Here is a 22,194-nt window from a genome sequence, read left to right on the forward strand (position 1 = left end):
TCTGTTTTAACGGAAATTCTCTCTGATATTACGAGAGGTAAGGGTAATTTCTTCCCTCAGAATAAGAAAGCAGTTGTCAGTATAGTTTACTTCCTTTCGATCTTTCATAGGAAGTTGTTCAACTCTTTCTTCCAAGCAGGAGTCGTCTAAACTTTACTGTTGACACAGTCAATCTTGGAATAGGGGAAAGCAATCCGAAGATCCTGCTGATGAATCAAAGTCAGCATGGCAGGCCTGTCCCCAATCCGGGAGGATTCTGTATCCAAGGGATACAATATAGAGTTCAGGACTTTTTCTCCCAGGGAAAGGTCTTTGTTTTCAAGATTATCTGCAGTAGAAGAGAGGCGTTCTTACTCTGCGTAGGAGACCTCTCTGACTTGGGAGTGATAGTTCCTGTTTGGTTTCAGGGACAGGGTCTGAGATTTTATTCCAACTTGTTCGTGGTTCCCAAATAAGAGGGAACCTTCTGACCTATTTTAGATCTCAAGGGTCTGAAAAAATTTCTCAGAATACTGTCCTCAGATGGAAGCTATTCATTCCATTCTTCCTTTGATCCAAGAGGGTCAATTTATGACAACCGTGGAGTTAAATGACGCATATCTGTATGTTCCCGTTAACAGGGATCATCACAAGTTCCTAAGGTATACCTTCCTGGACAGACTCTGCCAATTTGTGGCTCTTCCCTTCGGTCTTGCCACAACTTCCAGGATTTTATCAAGGGTTCTGGTATCACTGTTGACGGTGCTTTGATTAAGGGGCATTGCATTGGCGCCCTATCTGGGCGACATTCTATTCCAGACGCCATCCTTACAACAAGCAAGATCCCACACGGACACAATGTTATCCTTCCTGTGGTTTCACAAGTGGAAGGTAAATTTGGGAAGGAGTTCCTTAGTCCCAAAGTCAAGGGTTCTTCTTGGGAAGCATAATAGATTCCCTATTGATGAAGATTTTTCTGACAGAAGTCAGGAAATCAAAGATTTTCGATTCTTGTTTAGCCCTTCAGTCCACTTCGCGGCCATCAGTGGCTAAGTGCATGGAGTTAATCGGGCTGAGGATAGTGACAATGAACATCATCCCGTTTGCTTGGTTCCATCTCAGATCCCTACAGTTAAGCATGCTCAGTCAGTGGAACGGAGATTATGCAGATTTGTCTCCTCGAATACTACTGGATCAGGAGACAAGGGATTCTCTTCAATGATGGTTGTCTCTGGATCATCTTTCCCATGGTACCTGCTTTCGCAGACCATCTTGGGTGATTGTGACAACAGAGCCAGCCTTCTAGGGTGGGGAGCAGTCTGGAATTCCCTAAAGGCTCAGGTAGTTTGGACTCAGTCAGAGTCTGTTCTTTCTATAAACATTCTGGAGTTGACAGCGATCTTCAATGCTCTTCGGGCCTGGCCTCAGTTAGCGTCGGTCCAGTTTACCAGGTTCCAGTCGGTACATATCTTCAATGGCTTACATCATTCATCAGGGAGGAACGAGGAGTTCCTTAGTGATGACAGAGGTAGTCAAGATAATTCAGTGGGCGGAAGCCCATTCTTGTTGCCTGTCGGCAATCCACATCCCAGGGGTGGACAACTGGGAGACTGACTTCCTGAGCAGGCAGACCTTTCATCCGGGGGAGTGGGAACTCCATCTGGAAGTGTTCTCCAGCCTGATTCTCAAGTGGGGTTGGCCGGAATTAGATCTTATGGCATTTCGACAGAATGCCAAGCCTCTGAGATACGGGCGAGGTCCAGGGACCCCCAGGCGGCTGATAGATGCTCTGGCGGTTCCTTGGATCTTCAGTCTAGCATTCCTACTTTCTTGTTTGCGCTTTTTCCTCGGGTCATTGCTCGAATCAAGCAGGAGAGGGCGTTGGTAATCCTCATTGTTCCTGCTTGACCTTGCAAGATTTGGTATGCAGATCTGGTGGACATGTCATCTCTGCCACCTGGTAGACTTCCGTTGAGGAAGGACCTTCTAATTCAAGGGCCCTTCCTTCACCCAAATCTAGTTTCTCTGAAGCTGACTGATTGGAGATTGAACGCTTAATTTTATCCAAGCAGGGGTTTTCGGACTCTGTCATAGGGACCATGTTTAAGGCTCGTAAGCCTGTAACTAGAAAGATATTCCATAAGATTTGGCGTTTATATCTCTATTGGTGTGAATCTAAGTGCTACTCATGGAGTTAGGATTTCTATAATTTTGTCTTTTCTCCAAGAAAGTTTGGAGAAAGATTTATCAACACGTTCCCTAAAGGGTCAAATCTCTGCATTTTCTATTTTGTTACTCAAACGTCTGGCGGATGTCCCAGATGTACAATCATTTTGTCAGGCCTTGGTCAGGATCAGGCCTGTGTTCAAACCAGTTACTCCTCCATGGGGTCTTAATTTAGTTCTCAACGTTCTTCTAGGGGCTCCGTTTGAGCCTATGCATTCCTTAGATATTAAGTTGTTATCTTGGAAAGTTTTATTTCTTGTTGCTATTTCTTCTGCTCAGAAGAGTATCAGAGCTCTTGGCATTGCAGCATGAGTCTCCTTACCTTATTTTCCATTCAGATAAGGTAGTTTTACGTACTATCTTAGGATTTCTTCCTATGGTTGTTTCTGATCTGAACATTAATCAGGAAATTGTTGTTCCTTTTTTCTTTTACAAGATACAATGAGTCCACTGATTTAATCCTTGTGGGATATCGCCTCCTGGTCAGCAGGAGGAGGCAAAGAGCACCACAGCAGAGCTGTATATATAGCTCCTCCCTTCCCTCCCACCCCAGTCATTCTCTTTGCCTGTGTTACTGATAGGAAGAGGTAAAGTGAGGTGTTGGTTTAGATTCTTCAATCAAGTGTTTATTATTTTTAAAGTAGTGCTACTTTGTTATAGGGTGTAGCCTAGACCAGGTCAGTCTCTTCAGTACAAAAAGAGAAGCATATGGTGGCTTTAAAGCAATAGGTACTGGTGGGACATAATTCTCACTGGGCCTCCTATACATACTTGCTGCCGTAATCTAGATAGCCTAAGCACTTTTAACTCAGGCTGATCTTTGTCCACAGGGCTATGGGAGGGACAGGACCTCTGAAAACCTGCTGGACTGCCATGCTGTCGCACAGCATTCCAGGTAAGTGCTAAATTTATTATTTCTGGGGACACATCCTCTCAAAACAAAAGTAAGCACTACATTTCATACACTCACATGGCAAGAGCTGAGATTAAGAAAGGCTCTTATTGTGATGGGATTGTGGTCTCTTCTTGGGAGAGAACTATTTTAACGGTCACTGGGGCTGGAGAACAAACAGCTTTATTTTACTCCCTGCAGTTTTTAATACAATTTGCAGTTCGGATAATTACTAACTTTATTTCTGGGGAAATCTACAGAAAGTGTTGCATTTATTATGTTCCGCAGTGGCAGAGTGATAAACAATCATGCTACCGTTACTCTCCTCTCCCGATAACAGTATTTTACTGTCTGTCCGGTGGTTGTTTAACCGCGCGGGAGTTAATGCTTAATACACCCACGATGGGCGGAGCCATGATGTGTAGTTCTTTCCGACGGCTCCATTTTTACTTATTAGCTGCCCGGGAGTTCCAGTTTAATATGCCCACGATGGGCGGAGCAAGGCTACGCTACGTCACTCTAAGGACAGTTTGCGCGCCTTTTTGTAACTCCGTCCCGGTTAACGTTGAGAAAAGCGAAAAAGCGCAACCTCTTGATAACATTAATGGGCTTTTGTATTGTGCACTATAAATAAAGTGAAGGGGCTCCTCTGCTGCGGTTAATTCAGCATTGAGGCTTGTTCGTGCATATTAAGTTTAGTTTGCAGGGATGCGTTGTCTGCTGTCTGTTGTTAAAGAGAACAGTGGCAGAGTGGTAAAGGGGTCAGACTTTTAACACCCTTACATTATTCAACTAGGAATGACTGTTGCAATTTATATTATAAAGATAATGCACGGTTTGGTTTGCTATTTAAGGGCACAGTACCACCCGACTTTTAGTTAAACAACTAGTTATATAAGAAGCCCTACACCATCTGTTTACCTTGTCTACTGTTTATGGTACAAATGTGAGGTATTTTACACATTTAAAGTAGCGTTTTTATTTGGTTGATTTTGTTCAAGGTATTCTGGATGTTTGTGTTAATTCATCCATTACGTCTTGAATGGACTAAAAGTACACTAAAAATAACGTTATTTTTTAATTTAAAGAAACAGTACCGTTTTCTGTAGGGTTCCTTTTCTTTGATTCTTTTTAGCTGTTTACTGTATGATGCAGCTTTGTGTTTGAAATGGAACAAGTGCACACATAAAATGAAGTTTTTCTTGCCCACATGCGGTGCTCTGCGGTTCCTTGCAATTTTCTTATGGATTGTGTGCACAAGACATGGTTGCTTTTAGTGTTAATTGCAATGTCTATTACCAGCAAGGTTAACATGCTACTTGGATATTTTCTGGCACAGAAATAAGTGAATTTAAAGTGACAGTAATGGGGTGGGGTTTACCGCGGCCATGATCAGCAGCAATTCAATGAAGCTCCTCAAGTGAATATTTAAAATTGTTGTCTTTATTCTTCTAAACACATCACATAGCCCTGAAAATTAACGAGCGAATTCAGAAAAAGACGTGGAGTTAAAAGATAACATTTTTATGATCCTCCCTGCGAGATCCGATATGATCGGGCACAGAACATAGGCCGCAACACATTTACACCCATGCGTTTCCCCCATCGGATATTCCAGCTATCCGAGTAGAGCAGTATTTACCTGCTACATCTTATCTCATAAATAAGAATTTATGGAGGACTTAAGTGACATCCTAAGAGCTAAACTGGAGGCCCTAGGGCGACAGATCATAGTTTTGTTGATCTCAGAGGCACATTCAGGGAAGTTATGAGTAGGCGGGATGCACCGCTGGAAACTCCTGGAGCTTTTGAGGAGGTTACAAGCTCATTAAGGCAACTACAGTATATAGCCTCGGGACCAAATCCAACTCAGCATATTGTATTGCATAGTTTTGGCCAGGCGGTTGGACATGCTGAGATCCGGTATACAGAGCAGCCTAAACAAAACCCACCTCTGATTCTCGATATTAAAAGTAAGTCATTATCCTTGGATCTACTGGAGTGGGAAGTGGCCGGTCCCCCCGGAGATGATGAGTGGTTTGTGGGTAATCAGAGGATGAGAATGTCTGATCCCGGTATCTATTTACCTTTGACCGGAGTCTCGTTCATAGCCTGTCACTCAGCAGCCGCAGCAAGCAATTGCTAATAGAAGAGCTGTATGGGTCCCGACCCGCTATATCACCTGAACCGTAGTCTTGGATGGACAGCCATATTGCAGGAACATTGTTGTGCATGGTGTGTCGAGTTCCTTACTACCTCAGAGGGGACAATGGAGATTACCTTATCAAGGACATGGTTAATAATAATAATGGAGATCAATGGAGTGACTTCCGATATGGGATTGGATAGTGTAGTTTACTTCTAGGTGCAGATGTGATGAAGCTTCCTGTTGCCCCGCTTGACTTACCCCTCCATATGATAGCCCTGAAACTTGATATGACACTATCGGGATATGCAAATATAGGGAGTTCTTTTGCTGGTAGTCTACACCTAAACCATGATTGTTATTTCGTAGCCGTTGGTGTGCTTTGTTTGTTTCCTATCTAGTTGTCTGTTAATCATTTTTTAACGTTTTACATTGCAGTACAGCAGTAACATCAATAATCCTTTCAACATAATGCTTTTTATTTCCACAGCCTGTTATCCCCTGTGATCGGAAGATCCTAGGCTCTCTTTCTGCTGATTAGCAGGGGTCAGAACTCACTGTAATAAAAGGAAATCTACTAGAGATATCTCATTAACCTCATAGATCTGTCTATGTTGTGTACCCTCCCAAATAGTCTGATAGTCTTACTTACTTCAGGCACACACAAGTTGCTCTAGGTTACCATACCTAGGCAATTAGGTTGAAATACGCAGGTTTAGGGCTTGATAGCAGGAACACTTTATCAGTTACATTTGGGCTACTTCCTATCTCATGTTATTTTGCCCTGAGGAAACTTACTTTGTCCCAATTGGAACCAGTATGATCCCTACTATTCTAATATTTTTATATAAGATGCCCTATCAGTTCATCTCAGATTCACCAAGTGTTGGGGCACACAGAAACCTCCTGTGTTATTTATGCATCTTGGTAGCTCCTCCTCACACCTATTAAAATCATAGGATTCTGAATGTTTTATATTCACATGCAGTATTATCAGATGAGTATAAGATTTTGAGCATTTTATATTTACTTGCAGTATTATCAAGTGGTACTCCTTCCTTTTTGTAAAGACATGTATCTCTCATTTCAAATTGTATGGCAGTACTCTAAGTAGCTCATTAGCATGTATCATTCTAGTAGGCAGTATACAAGGATAAAGAGATACCACCATATTACTGATATATAAGCTAAAAAAAATAAAAATAAGGTATCATTACTATATATGTCATTCATATCTTTAAGTCATGTTATAACTCTGATATGACATGTATGTTCTACAGTTAGTTTTCATGATTCCATATACACACTATGTCTTTATTACTAATTGTTATGAGGACACTCTGGTATTTGTTATTTCTCCTTCAAAGTTGTATTGGAGATGACATTTGTAATGTGTTATTATCAATAATGTATGACTAAATACCTTAAAGGGACAGTCTAGGCCAAAATAAACTTTCATGATTCAGATAGAGCATGCCATTTTAAACAATTTTCCAATTTACTTTTATCACCAATTTTGCTTTGTTCTCTTGGTATTCTTAGTTGAAAGCTTAACCTAGGAGGTTCATATGCTAATTTCTTAGACCTTGAAGCCCACCTCTTTCAGATTGCATTTTAACAGTTTTTCACCACTAGAGGGTGTTAGTTCACATATTTCATATAGATAACACTGTGCTCGTGCACGTGAAGTAATCTGGGAGCAGGCATTGATTGGCTAGACTGCAAGTCTGTCAAAAGAACTGAAAAAGGGGCAGTTTGCAGAGGCTTAGATACAAGATAATCACAGAGGTTAAAAGTATATTATTATAACAGTGTTGGTTATGCAAAATTGGGAAATGGGTAATAAAGGGATTATCTATCTTTTAAAACAATAAAAATTCTGGTGTAGACTGTCCCTTTAATAAAAAAACTTTCGATTTAAAAAAAAAAGTGACAGTAATGTTTTTTTGTGTTAATTTATATTAAAATATTACTTTATTTTTTTCTGAACTTCTCCTTTTATGGCGGCAAGCTCTAGTGGTCCGTTAGATAGCTAAGCCACCTAGCAATCAGAGGGTGGGGAGTTTGAATCCAGCAGCAGCTGATTTTCCCCTTCACCAGAAAGATGTATCCTATAGCGGATGCTATCACAGTTCCTAAGGTGGACGGAGCTATTTCCACCTTAGTTAAACGTATTACTATCCCTATTGAGGATAGTTGTGCCTTCAAGGACCCTATGGATAAGAAATTAGGGGGTCTCCTTAAGAAGCTTTATGTTCATCAGGGGTTGCATTTTCAACCGGTGGCCTGCATTGTCACGGTTACGACTGCGGCTGCTTATTGGTTTGATGCCCTGGAAGAATATATTAAGACTGAGACTTCTTTGGAAGAGATACAGGACAGAATTAAGCTCTTAAATTGGCTAATTCCTTTGTTACAGATGCTTCTCTGCAGATTACCAAATTGGCGGCTAAGAGTTCAGGATTTTCCATCTTAGCATGCATAGCCTTATGGTTAAAATCTTGGTCTGCGGATGTGTCATCTAAATCTAAGCTTTTGGCTATTCTTTACAAGGGGACGACCCTGTTTGGGCCTGACCTGTAAGAAATTATTTCTGGCGTCACGGCAGGTAAGGGTCATTCCCTCCCTCAGGATAAAAACTCCAGACAGAGAGGCCAAATCTACCTGGAGACCAAACCAGTCTTGGAGCAGGGGTAAACAATCCAAGAAACTGGCTGCTGCTCCTGAGTCAGCATGTAGGGTTGGCCCCCAATCCGGGACCGGATCTAGTAGGGGGCAGACTGTCTTTCTTCATCCAGGCTTGGATAAGAGATGTTCCGGATCCCTGGGCATTGGAAATAGTGTCTCAGGGATACAAGCTGGAATTCAGAAATTCTTTCCCCAGAGGAAGGTTTCTTCTTTCTCGATTTGTCTGTAGACCAGATAAAGAGAGAGGCGTTCTTACGCTGTGTAAGAGACCTATCCTTCATGGGAGTAATTTGTCCCGTTCCAATTACAGGGACAGGGGTTTTCTTCAAATCTGTTTGTAATTCCTAAAAAAAGAGGGAACTTTCAGACCTATCTTAGATCTCAAGACTCTAAACAAGGTACCATTCTTCCATTGATCCAGGAGGGTCAATTTATGACTACCTTGGATCTAACGGATGCATATCTTCATGTTCCTATCCACAGAGATCATCACAAGTTCCTGAGGTTTGCCTTTCTGGACAAACCTTTTCAGTTTGTGGCTCTTCCTTTCGATCTGGCCAAGGCACCCAGAATTTTCTCAAAGGTTCTGGGGTCTCTGCTGGCGGTTCTAAGACCGTGGGGCATTGCAGTGGCGCCTTATTTGGACGATATTCTGATCCAGGCGTCGTCTTATCAGCTAGCAAAGTCTCATACCGATATTGTTCTATCCTTCCTGAGGACTCATGGGTGGAAGGTAAATCTGGAAAAGAGTTTGCTAGTTCCACAAACAAGGGTTCCTTTCTTGGGAACTCTAATCGACTCTCTATCCATGAACATCTTTTTGACGGAGGTCAGAAAATTAAAGATTCTGAATACATGCCAAGCCCTTCAGACCAATCCTCGGCCGTCAGTGGCTCAGTGCATGGAGGTCATTGGGTTGATGGTAGCGGCAATGGACATCATTCCGTTTGCTCGGTTTCATCTCCGGCCTCTGCAGCTGACCATGCTCAGACAGTGGAATGGAGATTATACAAATTTGTCTCCTCAAATAAATTTAGATCAGAAGACAAGGGACTCTCTTCTATGGTGGTTGTCGCTGGATCATCTATCCCAGGGGACATGTTTCCGCAGACCCTCATGGGAGATTGTGACAACGGATGCCAGACTGATAGGATGTGGAGCAGTCTGCAACTCCCTGAGGGCCCAGGGTGTATGGACTCGAATGGAGTCTCTCCTTCCTATCCATATCCTAGAGTTGAGGGCAATATTCAATGCGCTTCTGGCTTGGCCTCAGTTGGCTGCGGCCAAATTCCTCAGATTCCAGTCGGACAACATTACGACTGTAGCTTACATCAATCATCAGGGAGGAACGAGGAGTTCCTTGGCGATGACAGAAGTAGCCAAGATAATTCAGTGGGCGGTTCTCAATCTTGTTATCTGTCGGCGATCCACATCCCAGGTGTGGAAAACTGGGAGGCGGACTTTCTGGACAGACTTTTTATCCAGGAGAATGGGAACTCCACTTGGAGGTATTTGCCAACCTGATTCTCAGATGGGGCAGGCCGGAGTTGGATTTTATGGCGTCTCGTCAGAATGCCAAGCTTCCGAGAGATACAGGTCCAGGTCCAGGGATCCCCGGGCCATGCTGATAGATGCCTTGGCAGTACCTTGGTCTTTCAGCCTAGCTTATGTGTTCCCTCCATTTGCTCTCCTTCCCAGGGTGATTGCTCGAGTCAAACGGGAGAGGACATCTGTGATCCTCATTGCTCCTGTGTGGCCTCGCAGGACTTGGTATTCCGACCTGGTGGACATGTCATCTCAGCCACCGCGGAAGCTTCCATTGAGGAAAGACCTTCTCATTCAGGGGCCCTTCCTTCATCCAAATCTAGTTTCTCTACAGCTAACTGCTTGGAGATTGAACGCTTGATTTTATCTAAGCGAGGGTTTTCTGATTCGGTCATAGATACCTTGATTCAGGCACGTAAGCCTGTTACTAGAAAGATTTACCATACGATATGGCGTAAATATCTTTATTGATGCGAATTAAAGGGCTACTCATGGAGTAGGATTAGGATTCCCAGGATTTTATCTTTTCTCCAAGAAGGATTGGAGAAAGGGTTGTCAGCAAGTTCCTTAAAGGGACAGATTTCTGCTTTGTCTATATTGTTACTCAAATGTCTGGCCGATGTTCCAGATGTTCAATCTTTTTGTCAGGCTCTGACTAGAACCAGTCCTGTGTTTAGACCAATTGCTCCTCCTTGTGGTTTGAATTTAGTTCTTACAGTTCTTCAAGGGGTTCCGTTTGAACCTATGCATTCCATAGACATTAACTTATTGTCTTGGAAAGTTTTATTTTTGGTTGCTATTTCTTCTGCTCGCAGAGTATCCGAGCTTTCGGCATTACAATGTGATTCTCCTTAACTTATTTTCCATTCGGATAAGGTGGTGTTACGAACCAAACCTGGTTTTCTTCCTAAGATTGTTTCAAATAAAAATATTGATCAGGAAATTGTTGTTCCTTCCTTGTGTCCTAATCCTTCTTCTAAGAAGGAGCGGCTGTTACATAATTTGGACATGGTCCATGCCTTGAAGTTTTACTTTCAGGCGACTAGGGAGTTTCGTCAATCGTCTTCCCTGTTTGTTGTGTTTTCTGGGAAGCGTAGGGGTCATAAAGCTACGGCTACCTCTCTCTCATTTTAGCTGAAGAGTATCATTCGTTTTGCATATGAGACTGCTGGACGGTGGCCTCCTGTACGAATTATGGTTCATTCCACTAGGGCTGTGGCTTCCTCATGGACATTCAAGATTGATGCTTCTGTTGAACAGTTTTGCAAAGCTGCAACTTGGTCGTCTCTTCACACTTTTTCCAAATTTTACAAATTTGATACTTTTGCCTCATCTGAGGCTGTTTTGGGGAGAAAAGTTCTTCAAGCAGTGGTGCCTTCTGTTTAGGTTCCCTGTCTTCCCTCCCTTTTCGGTTCTCTGTCTTTTCCCTCCCTTTTCATCCGTGTACTATAGCTTTGGTATTGTATCCCACAAGTAACGATGAAATCCGTGGACTCATTGTATCTTGTAAAAGAAAAGGAAATTTATTCTTACCTGATAAATTTATTTCTTTTACGATACGATGAGTCCACAGCCCGCCCTGTTTTTCTAAGACATGTCTTTAATTTTGTTAAACTTCAGTCACCTCTGCACCTTGGCTTTTCCTTTCTCTTCCTAACTTCGGTCGAATGACTGTAGTGGGAGGGAAGGGAGGAGCTATATATATACAGCTCTGCTGTGGTGCACTTTGCCTCCTCCTGCTGACAAGGAGGCGATATCCCACAAGTAAGGATGAAATCCGTGGACTCATCGTATCGTAAAAGAAACAAATTTATCAGGTAAGAATCCTTCTTCTTAGAACGACTTCTGCACAATTTGGACATGGTCCGTATTTTAAAGTTTTACCTGCAGGCGTCGAAGGACTTTCGTCAGTCTTCTTCTTCGTTTGCGATTATCTCAGGAAGACGTAAGGGACAGAAAGCTATGGCTACTTCTCTTTTTGGCTAGGGAGTGTCATACGTTTTGCATATGACACTGCTGGACAGCAGCCTCCTGAGAGAGTTGCGGCTCATTCCACGAGGGCTGTTGCTTCCTCATGGGGAAGTTTTTGTGGATCTGATTTACAGGACTGCAACTTGGTCCTCTCTTCGCACTTTTTTCAAAGTTCTACAAATTTGATACTTTTGCTTCTTCTGAGGCTGGTTTTGGGAGAAAGGTTCTTCAAGCAGTGGTGCCTTCCGTTTAGGTTCCCTGTCTTGTCCCTCCCGTATCATCTGTGTACTCTAGCTTGGGTTTAGAATCCCATTAGTAATTAAGATGATCCGTGGACTCATCGTGTCATAAAAACGAAAATACATTTTATTTCTTTTTTGACACAATGAATCCACGACCCGCCCTGTTCTTGTAAGAAAGGTTGTTGGTTATTATAAACTTCAAACACCTCTGCACCTTGTTTTTTCCTTTCTTTCCTTAACTTCAGTCGAATGACTGGGGTGGGAGGGAAGGGAGGAGCAATTTAACAGCTTTGCTGTGGTGCTCTTTGCCGCCTCCTGCTGACCAGGAGGTGAATATCCCATTAGTAATTAAGATGATCCGTGGACTCATCGTGTCAAAAAAGGTAAGAATACATTTTCTTATTTAAGCCTTTGGCTGGGGTGTCTTTGCCTCCTCCTGGTGGCCAGGTGTTTGTATTTCCCAGCAGTAAGAAAATAAGTCCTGGACTCTCCCTGCCAGAAAGGAATTTATCTGGTAAGCATAAATTTGTTTTTTTGCCAAACAGAATGGCCACACCCCTACTCGCACTAGTGTGTGATAGGTATGTAGTCTTCCCCCACCCAGTCCCTTTTGAGCTTGAGATTCTTTTTGTCAGTCAAATGAGTCTCCTAAAGGAAAGCTATATCAGCACCCACACGTCTAAGATGGGTGAGAATCAACTTCCTTTTTATAGGGGAGTTAATGCCCCTGACATTTCACGTCACTAATCTAAGTGGTATAAACTGGTATGAGAGGAGTTCTCTGAACAGACAGAGATGGAGTAGGAGAGGGGAGATAAATTGAAAGGGAAGAGCCAACATGTGGGAGAATGAGGGACCAGTATTGACAGGCACAAAACAACTGAGCTGTAGGCCCCACATATGTATGTATGTTTGAGGTCTGTCTCCACGCCTCCAGCGCCCACACGGACCCAGCGCCCAAAGTCTGCGGGGCTTGCTAAATGGCCGGTAGGGAGAGTACCAAAGAGGGCACTCGGTCTGCTCTAGGCAGGGGAGACACAGATCGACATCAAACCAAAAAGCAATGCAAACAAGAATCAATGCAAATACAATGAGAGATGTGTCAAACCCACAATCCAGTTTCTGTTTTGTCCGGGCGCAGGCTCAAGAGAGCGGGATATGACTCCCCCCCCCCCCCCCACTGAACATGCACAAAGTAGAGTGATCAAGCCAAGCACCAATACAAGCCACAAAGTGAATCTAGTGATAACAGTAATTATTAGTGTCTTTATCATTGTCAGACTAAGCAGTAATCCATCCAAGTATCCTGCTGTCCCACCCAACCAAGTCAAGAATTCAACTAGCATAGCAATCAATAACCCCAGTAGCTTCCCATGGAGGCAACTATAAGTGTCTCATCGCCCAAAACAGCCAATGACGAGTCTGTTGTTCCAGCGATGAAGGCGTACTGGGACCGAAGCATGGTGAAGTGAGTCAATCAGTGAGCAATCATGTTTGCACACCAAGGCCGCAAGGAACAAGAAGATTGCCAACTACTCCCTGCATTGAACCATAAAACAGTACAAAAACTAGTAAAAACATAACATTAAATTCAAACAAACATATTTTCAGTCTCAAGTGAGATAGAGTAGGCTGGGATAGAGTCTGGAGATCTCAAGGAGAGGTTTTCTCAACCAGTAAGGTAGATTGAGGATCCCAAATCTTCCACAGCTGCATCAGGAGCAAGCACCAGTAGGGCACTTGCAGAGTGGGTAAAAGTAAAGATTCTGTATCCATCTGTAAAGCTGGAATGGGTCCAAAATTGCAATTGGGTTACTTAAAGGGACACTGTACCCAAAAATTTTCTTCCGTGATTCAGATTGAGCATGAAATTTTAAGCAACTTTCTAATTTACTCCTATTATCAAATTTTCTTCATTCTCTTAGTATCTTTATTTGAAATGCAAGAATGTAAGTTTAGATGCCGGCCCATTTTTGGTGAACAACCTGGGTTGTCCTTGTTGATTGGTGGATAAATTCATCCACCAATAAAAAAGTGCTGTCCAGAGTACTGAAACCAAAAAAAAGCTTAGATGCCTTCTTTTTCAAATAATGATAGCAAGAGAACGAAGAAAAATTGATAATAGGAGTAAATGAGAAAGTTGCTTAAAATTGCACGCTGTTTCTGAATTACAAAAGAAAACATTTGGGTACAGTGTCCCTTTAAAAAAAAGTTTGCTCAGGGGCGTGCATGTTTTTCCTCTGTGGTTAAATAGCTTTGCAAGGCTTGGGGTGAGTGGAAAAACCTTGATTCCTGAGGATGTTTGGAGACTAAGTTTATCTGGGAAAAGTAGAGCCACTTGTCTACCCTGTTTGTGTAGGCATGAACATAGGGGTGCAAATTCCTTTCTTTGCTTTGTGACTTCGGCCGAGTATTCCTGGAAAATCAGGAGTTTCGTACCTTCATATACAATCTCTTTCCGAGCTCGCTATGCCCTCAGAATCTTGAGCTTTTCCTGAAAGTTTAGGCATTTGAATATGACCTGTCTAGGTTTCATCTTTATGTGTTCCAGGGTTCTTTCGGGGCCCACACGGTGCGCACTTTCTACGTCGATAGAAAGTATATCTGATGGTATGCCCAGCAATTTAGGAAGCGTTAAGGTAGTAAATTCCAGGAGATCTCTCTCCTTGACTGATTCTGGTACCCCTACTATTCAAAGATTGTTGCACCTACTTCTATTCTCCAAGTCATCGACTCGGTCCTTGCAGATTTGGTTTTGCTTGAGAAGTTGCTTAAGAGAAGATTCTACGCTTGACTGCCGATCTTCTACCTGTGAAATACGTGTTTCAGCCGTGTGGAGAATTGGCGTACTTCACTCGTGAGAGTGTCTGCTCCAGCTTGTAATGATTCAATCTTGGGTAGGAAAAAAAGTCTTTAACTCTTGCAATAGTGATGATTGTTCTCCATTGTGGTGGGCCAGATGCTCTATTTTTATTTGTTTCTCAGCGTGTGTCTGTTTTCTTTCTGTTGTCTTCGGTTTTGTAGCTCATGTTGTCTTTTCTGGTCGGTGAAAGCTTTTGAAAGTATTTATCCACTTTCATGGGCATGTGTCTGCTAATGTATTAACAAATGATGAATATTGAAGGGGTGTTTCGTAGTGCTGCAAGACGTCAAGGGAGACTGCAATTCAAGTGGTCCTTTCAGCTGATTAGTGCTACTTGAATGAATGTAAAAATCACTATTCACTCCCCTTAATATGATGCAGGGGGCATACGCTGCGTGGCGGCTCAATCAGGGGTGAGGCCAACTCAGCTGCGGGGGTGTCCCCGCGTATATTAGGGTGTATGGTGTCTTATTCTTTTTTTTTTTTTGTCTTGTCCCTTGACTTTTTAGGTATTTATTTTCTTTTTCTTCCCCCTTTTTCTGTTCTTTGTAGTTTAACAGTGTGTGTTTATCGCCGTATGTAGTGAGTGGTGGGGTTTCCTTATAATGCGGACTGAGCTCTGATCACACACACCACAACAGCCAAGGTAAAGGGCTAGTTCTGTGAACGATAAGGGATTGACCAAACCCTCAGGGGGTATGTGCATATATTGTGTGGGTAAGCAGGGCCGACTTGTCAGAGGCAGTTTGGAGACTAGGGTTGCAGTCCCAAGGGATTACTGTGTCAAGCTCCGTGTGATCCCAGCCCCTGTTTGTAGTTAGGAGTGTGAGGCAACTTTGGGGAATAGAACAGTACTGTTATGCAAGGACACGCTCACCCAGTCTCCAAGGGATTGTGTAGAGCCGCAGAAGCAGAGCTTGATAGGATCACCGTGTCTGTCTTGCTCTCTGATGATCCGATGCAGCCGGGCAGCAATCCAAGATGGCGCTTGCGACTTTCGTGCCGTTCACTCAAAAGCTTCCAGGGACCAGGGCTGGTGGAAATTGCCCTACACACTGCATTAGTCGGCTGGCACTATAGCTCCCTTGTAAGTCCAGCAAGTCTGTCGTGTGTGGCTAAGCAGAAGCTGTGATATTTTTGGGTAAAGTGTACTCCATCAGCCGGAGCTCCTGTGAAGTGCAACTGCTTAGTTGGTCCACCCAGCGGAAGTCGCGGGTATCGAGAATTTTTATGGGGGAAGGTCAAAATGTCAATACTTAGATTGGGTCAAGTATATAACTCAGCTGGATTTAACCTTCCCTCATTACAAAAATATAATAGGGTCTGTGAGGCTAAGCTTGTACATGACTGGATATCAGAGACGGATCATTTCACTCTAAAAAGCATTGAAGAAAGTATGGCAAAGGGTTTGTGAGTCTTTAGAAGTCTCTCCTTATCTTTCTAAATTCCTCCCATTAAATGGTAATCCAAATTTTCCAGAAGGGGTAAAATCATATGTTTTCAGGCACTGGAAGGGGAAAGGGCTAGAATATGCAGCACAATTACTTGAGATAAACTAGGATTCAGTTAAGACTTTTTAACAAATTAAACAAGAATTTAATATTGATAAGAAGAGCTTTTTTTTTTGCTTATTTACTAGCTAGAAGTTATTGCGCCTCTATTAGATTAAAACCTCAAACAGAACAGTGGAAAGATATTGAAACGGGGATAAATCTTTTTAAGCCTGGCAAATTCTCTAGCTCATACTGGTAGAAATGAATATTAAATAAAGAAGGGATAGATAATACCAATAAATTAACTCCAAAATGGAAAAAAAGTGGTCCAACTCATAGGGAACGATCCCCTCAATAAGAGTATTCAAAGAGCACATAAAGCCACTTTATTATCTTCTTGGAGGGAGTCACATTTGAAACTAATTAATTTAGCTTACATAACACAGGATAAACTGACAAAATGGAATCAGACGAGATCAGTTGCATGTTATAGATGTAACTTCCCAGATGTTAATATTGTGCATTGTCTAGGAACATGTCCGAAAGTTAAGAAATTTTGGGTCATGGTCAGCATTGGCTCGCAAACATATTGAATTACAATGTCCAGATCGATATACCAGATATCATTTTTCTAAAAGAAAAAAGCAAAGAACTACCAAATATAATTAAAAAATAACTTTATCCTTCTATGCGGGCGCAATGTAATTCTCTCCAGCTGAAAGTCATAGAAACCTCCAAGCTTTAAGAAATTCACAGAAACAGTTAAGAGCAAAATGATAGCTGAACAATATGTTGTCGAAATAATCTAAAAATAGATTCCTAATTTCTTTTAAAAATGGGGAGACTATATAAAAAAGCCACCCCCAGTTATTCAGAAACTACTAATTTTCCCTTTTATAAATATAGTCTATATACAAGAAGCTATCTTATGAGGAGAGTATAAGTTAAGCTAAACAGACAGAAGTGGAAGGGAGGGCGAGGGTTGCTGTGAACAGGAGATACGATGGAGGAATTCCCCCCCCCCTTTTTCTTTCTTTTTGTTGTTGTTAATTAATATTTCAATTTCTAATAGGAAAATGGAGGTTTATTTAATGCTGTAACTTAAGATATATGTACTAACGTTATCTATGTTATTGTACTGTTTAACGTGATACTAAGCATTGCATCTATTATGTACATTGTCTCTTTGTAGTCTGTTTTGATTATTTGAATCATGCTTTTTAATATTGTATTCGATTTGAAATATCAATAAACCTCATATAAAAAGAAGAAAAAACAATGCCGTTAGCTCTATGTTGATGATACAATAACATTGTCCCATTTATACACAAATAATCAGAACATGAAAGTGACTGATTGTGTTTCTCTCTAGTGATGGATAAGAACACAGCTGAAGGCCGATCTGCGCAGGAGGTAGCACGTATTGTTCTAAGCGCAGTGGGTGAGAGGAGGAAGGAAGTACTTGTAGCTGGGCTTGTGCCCACACTGGCTGTGTACCTGAGGGCTCTTGCTCCTAAAGTCTTCTTCTCCGTCATGGCAGCGCGAGCCAGGAAAGAGAGGAAACTTAAAGAAGCATAGGCTGCCTTGGGAAGGACGTTGTGGAATTATTCAAAGAATGGGGAACATTGGTCTTCCTTACTGAGTAGCACAACCCTATGTAGACAATTTACTTGCTTCCTACTGTGATCAAGGAATATTCACTTGTTCCCATTACCAGTTCTTAAATTCCTCTTGGAGCTCAATGTCCAAATCATGTTTAAAGGAACAGGTGGGTCAATACTGTCATGTGCTTGACGTATGTATCTGAGAGCCTGAGTGTAAGGATGTAATATAATCATGGTGACACGTTCTACACAAAATCACAGGCTCACACAGAAACCATTAGGGCCACTTGTGTTGTTAAAGATCTCCCAATTCCAGTTGTACGCCTCAGTACACTGGCAGAACCAGCTTGCTAGTTGCAACACATCCTGTCTGCACCTTGGCTACAGTAGATGCTCCATATTTTATTTGGCACTTAAAGCTTATTTTGTAACACCATGAATTACAGTTTACCAACTGAGAACTCACAACATTGACAAACACAGAATTGCTGCTTTCAATGTATTAAAGGCCCACACTGCTGGCCCGTCCATTTGTGTTGATTTTCCCTCAGGAAAGTGGGAATGTAAGTATGTCGCTCTCTCATTGTACACACATTTAGATCTTGTTTTTTTAAATAAATGATGAATACCTCCCATGCGTTTCATATTATATAACAAATATTTCAGCACATTTTATCACAGATCTTATGGAGTCATTTGTGGGTTTCCATGATACACATGGTCCTGTCTTGCCCATCAGCAAATCCCCTCTCCTGGCCAGTTCCTCTAATGCCTCAGTAATGTAGTTTTGTTCCTATGTTCTATTCATTTGATGCCGTGTAATATGGTACTGACATATTTACTTAATAAATAAATCAATCATTTTTTAGAGATGAGTCTGGCTGTTATACTTCAGTAAAAATAACAAACTCCTTACTCACTTTTACAGTGTGTGGCCTTAGTAAGAAACGGAACATATTGCCCTATACATGTCTAGTATTTATGCACTCCGGTACAGCTGTATTCTGGGACTAAACCATGCGCAGGACGTATACATATTTCTTATCTCGTCGCACATCACCTGTACATCCCCTTTTGTTATTTATTTACCTATTTTATTGCTAAAGCATGAAAAGTCCATAAAGACAATGGCTATAGGAGAGATCACGTAGGAAGAGGCGAGCCTGCACTACATTTCTACTGAATAAACATAATTTATTAGAGCATTACATTTTTGTATTAGTATTTCTTGCAGTGTTTTTAACAAAGGGATTAAACACATGGCTAAAGTCCCATTTGTGAGGTGCAGCAGCGTAGGCATATAACCACAAGCTGCAATGCATCCTGACTCCTGTAGACAACACCTCTGTGTGGGTTAAACACACAGCAACAGACGCAAAAATAACGTGCTCTAACAAACGTGCGCATGTGAATTCTGCACCTGGAAACCAGCCAGTAGTCTGGTAGCCATTACATAAACATGAGAAGTGACCGGAGCATGACGGATCCCAAGGATAGTCACCAGCAGCAGGGCCCTCGGGCACGGGAGCATCAGTATAACTAGCGGTGTATGGTGTCCAGGTCAGGGCTATGGGACTCCTGCGGTACTGTTGGTCTTCTGGTGACTGTGTCATTTTACACACACGTACTTTGTAGGCATAACAACAAATTCTCTACGGCATTAATAATGTGAATGTGCAACAAAAAGCGACACAAATCCCTGTGTTCGATGCAGCTGATTCACTAAAGCTCACGTAAAATATCTCATTATAGAATAACATTAATCTGTTAATAACTGTTAGAGAAACCTTAGTGATTTTTGCCCAGACCCACTTCACACAAGTAGTGTGTGCTCTGCACTTCCTGCCATAAAAGGAGCGGGGTTCAATTTATTTACACGCTATGGTCAGTGTTTCCCAACTCTTTTATAGCAAGTTCCCCTGTAAACATACAGGGGGATATCTATCAAGCCGTCAACCGCAAATACGCCGGAATTCCGCAGCGTAATTGTTGCGAACTTGATCAGACCTAGTTATCAAAGCCTACAGACCAACAAATGTTGAAATTTGTGACGTAACATGCCATAGAAATCAATGGGAGTGTGAAAGCACCCAAAGCTTATGTTCGATGCTGCCAAATATCCCATTGATTTCTATGGTTGAAAACAAGTTACGTTTACACCTAACATAAACCCTGAGTCTAAACACCCCTAATCTGCCGCCCCTGACATCGATGCAACCTAAATAAATGTATTAACCCCTATCCCGCCGCTCCCCAACCTAAATAAACGTATTAACTCCTAAACCTCTGGCCTCCCACATCACTACCACTAACTAAACCAATTAACCCCTAAACCGCCAGCCCCCCACATCGCCAAAAAATAAATTAAGTTATTAACCCCTAAACATAACAACCTGCTAACTTTAAATTAATATTACAACATCCATATCTTAATATAATTTTAAACTTACTTGTAGAATTAAAATAAACTATATTAAACTATTAATTAACCTACCCTAACTATTATCCTAAAATTAAATTAAACTACCAGTTAAATTAAATAAATTGCATATTAAAAAACCTAACCCTACTCAAATTAATTAAATATACAATTAAACATTATTAAAAGTAATACATTGCAGAAAAAAAAACACATTATCAAAAAGAATTACACCTAATCTAAAAGCCCTATCAAAATAAAAAAGCCACCCCCCAAAATAAAAACAAAAACCTATCCTACAATAAACTACCAATGGCCCTTAAAAGGGCCTTTTGTGGGGCATTGCCCCAAAGAAATCAGCTCTTTAACCTGTAAAAAAAAAAAATACAAACACCACCCAACCTACCAACCCCCCAAATAAATCTAAAATAACCTAAGCTCCCCATTGCCCTGAAAAGGGCATTTGTAAGGGCATTTAGCTCTTTTACATGCCCAGACCCAAATCTAAAAATAAAACCCACCCAAAACACCCTTAAATAAACCTAACACTAACCCCCGACGATCCACTTACAGTTATTGAAGTCCCGCTTGAAGGATCCATCCAGCTGGCAAGAAGTCCTCATCCAGGCGGCAAGAAATCTTCATCCAGACAACATCTTCTATATTCATCCATCTGGCGCGGAGCGGGTCCATCCTGAAGACATCCGGCGCGGAGCATCCTCTTCATACGGTCGCCGTCCTAAACTGGAACTTCAATGCAAGTGATGTCATCCAAGATGGCGTCCCTTGCATTCCAATTGGCTGAAAGATTTCAATCAGCCAATAGGATTAGAGCTGCTAAAATTCTATTGGCTGTTCCAATCAGCCAATAGGAATGCAAGGGACGCCATCTTTCAGCCAATAGAAATGCAAGGGACGCCATCTTGGATGACATCACTTGCATTGAAGTTCCAGTTTACGGCGACGACTGTATGAAGAGGATGCTCCGTGCCAGATGTCTTCTGGATGGTCCCACTCCGCGCCGGATGGATGAAGATAGAAGATGCTGTCTGGATGAAGATTTCTTGCCGTCTGGATGAGGACTTCTTGCCGGCTGGATGGATCCTTCAAGCAGGACTTCAATAACTGTAAGTGGATCGTCAGGGGGTTAGGTTTATTTAAGTTTTTTTTGGGTGGGTTTTATTTTTAGATTAGGGTCTGGGCATGTAAAAGAGCTAAATGCCCTTTTAATGGCAATGCCCATACAAATGCCCTTTTCAGGGCAATTTGGAGCTTAGGTTATTTTAGATTTATTTGGGGTTGGTTGGTTGGGTGGTGAGTTTTACTGTTGGCGGGTGTTTTGTATTTTTTTACAAGTAAAAGAGCTGATTTTTTTGGGGCAATGCCCCACAAAAGGCCCTTTTAAGGGCCATTGGTAGTTTATTGTAGTCTAGGGTTTTTTTATTTGGGGGGGGGGGGCTTTTTTATTTTGATAGGGCTATTAGATTAGGTGCAATTCTTTTATTTTTGATAATGTGGTTTTTTATTTTTCGTAATTTAGTGTTTTGATTTTTTTTGTAACTTAGTGTTTGTTTTTCTGTAATTTAGTAATTTTAATAATATATATATATGTGTATGTATGAAATCTCAGCACAGTGAAGATCTGGCAGAGCCAATATTGGATCAGTATCCACACACACATATATATATATATATACACGTAGGAGTGTACACACGACCGTAAAATTAATGTCTAATGCAGATCACCATATGCAGGGTATTAGATAGCACAACAGTATCATTACACAGTTAAATACCAGAGTCCAAAAATAGAAGATGGAATCAGACTCCAACAATGGTCAGATAGATTCCAAGGTGTATCAGTTCTGTACAATTCCAGGCCGCACTCAATCTTCACCCTCCAAAGGTAAGACAATCTAGAAAAAACAACAAAGGAAAGAGGCGCCGTATGTGTGAATCTGCAACAACCAGTTCCAAAGATAAAGCAAGTGCAGGGTACTCACAATATGGGAAGGCACTCAGATGTGCCTATAGATGCAGGCTGGTATTTGCAGCAAACCAGCTGGCTGTACAGGGCACTTTAGAGTCCAAAGATGGAGATCTGTGTGTCTCAGCAGGCTGGGAAT

General features: G+C 41.8%; 1 protein-coding gene across 3 annotated transcripts in view; it reads left to right on the top strand.

Annotated features, from left to right (window-relative positions):
- The window catches only part of DHRS7B (dehydrogenase/reductase 7B), a 99,478-nt gene extending 80,959 nt beyond the window's left edge, over positions 1-18,519 (top strand). For all 3 annotated transcript variants that reach the window (XM_053694697.1, XM_053694699.1, XM_053694698.1), the window contains one exon: positions 17,418-18,519. In XM_053694697.1, the coding sequence (XP_053550672.1) occupies positions 17,418-17,623 (206 nt within the window). In that variant the 3' untranslated portion in view covers positions 17,624-18,519. The remainder of the gene's footprint in view (positions 1-17,417) is intronic.
- The last annotated feature ends 3,675 nt before the right edge of the window (positions 18,520-22,194 follow it).

This window comes from Bombina bombina, chromosome 11 (assembly GCF_027579735.1).
Source record: "Bombina bombina isolate aBomBom1 chromosome 11, aBomBom1.pri, whole genome shotgun sequence".
Classification (NCBI taxonomy): domain Eukaryota; kingdom Metazoa; phylum Chordata; class Amphibia; order Anura; family Bombinatoridae; genus Bombina; species Bombina bombina.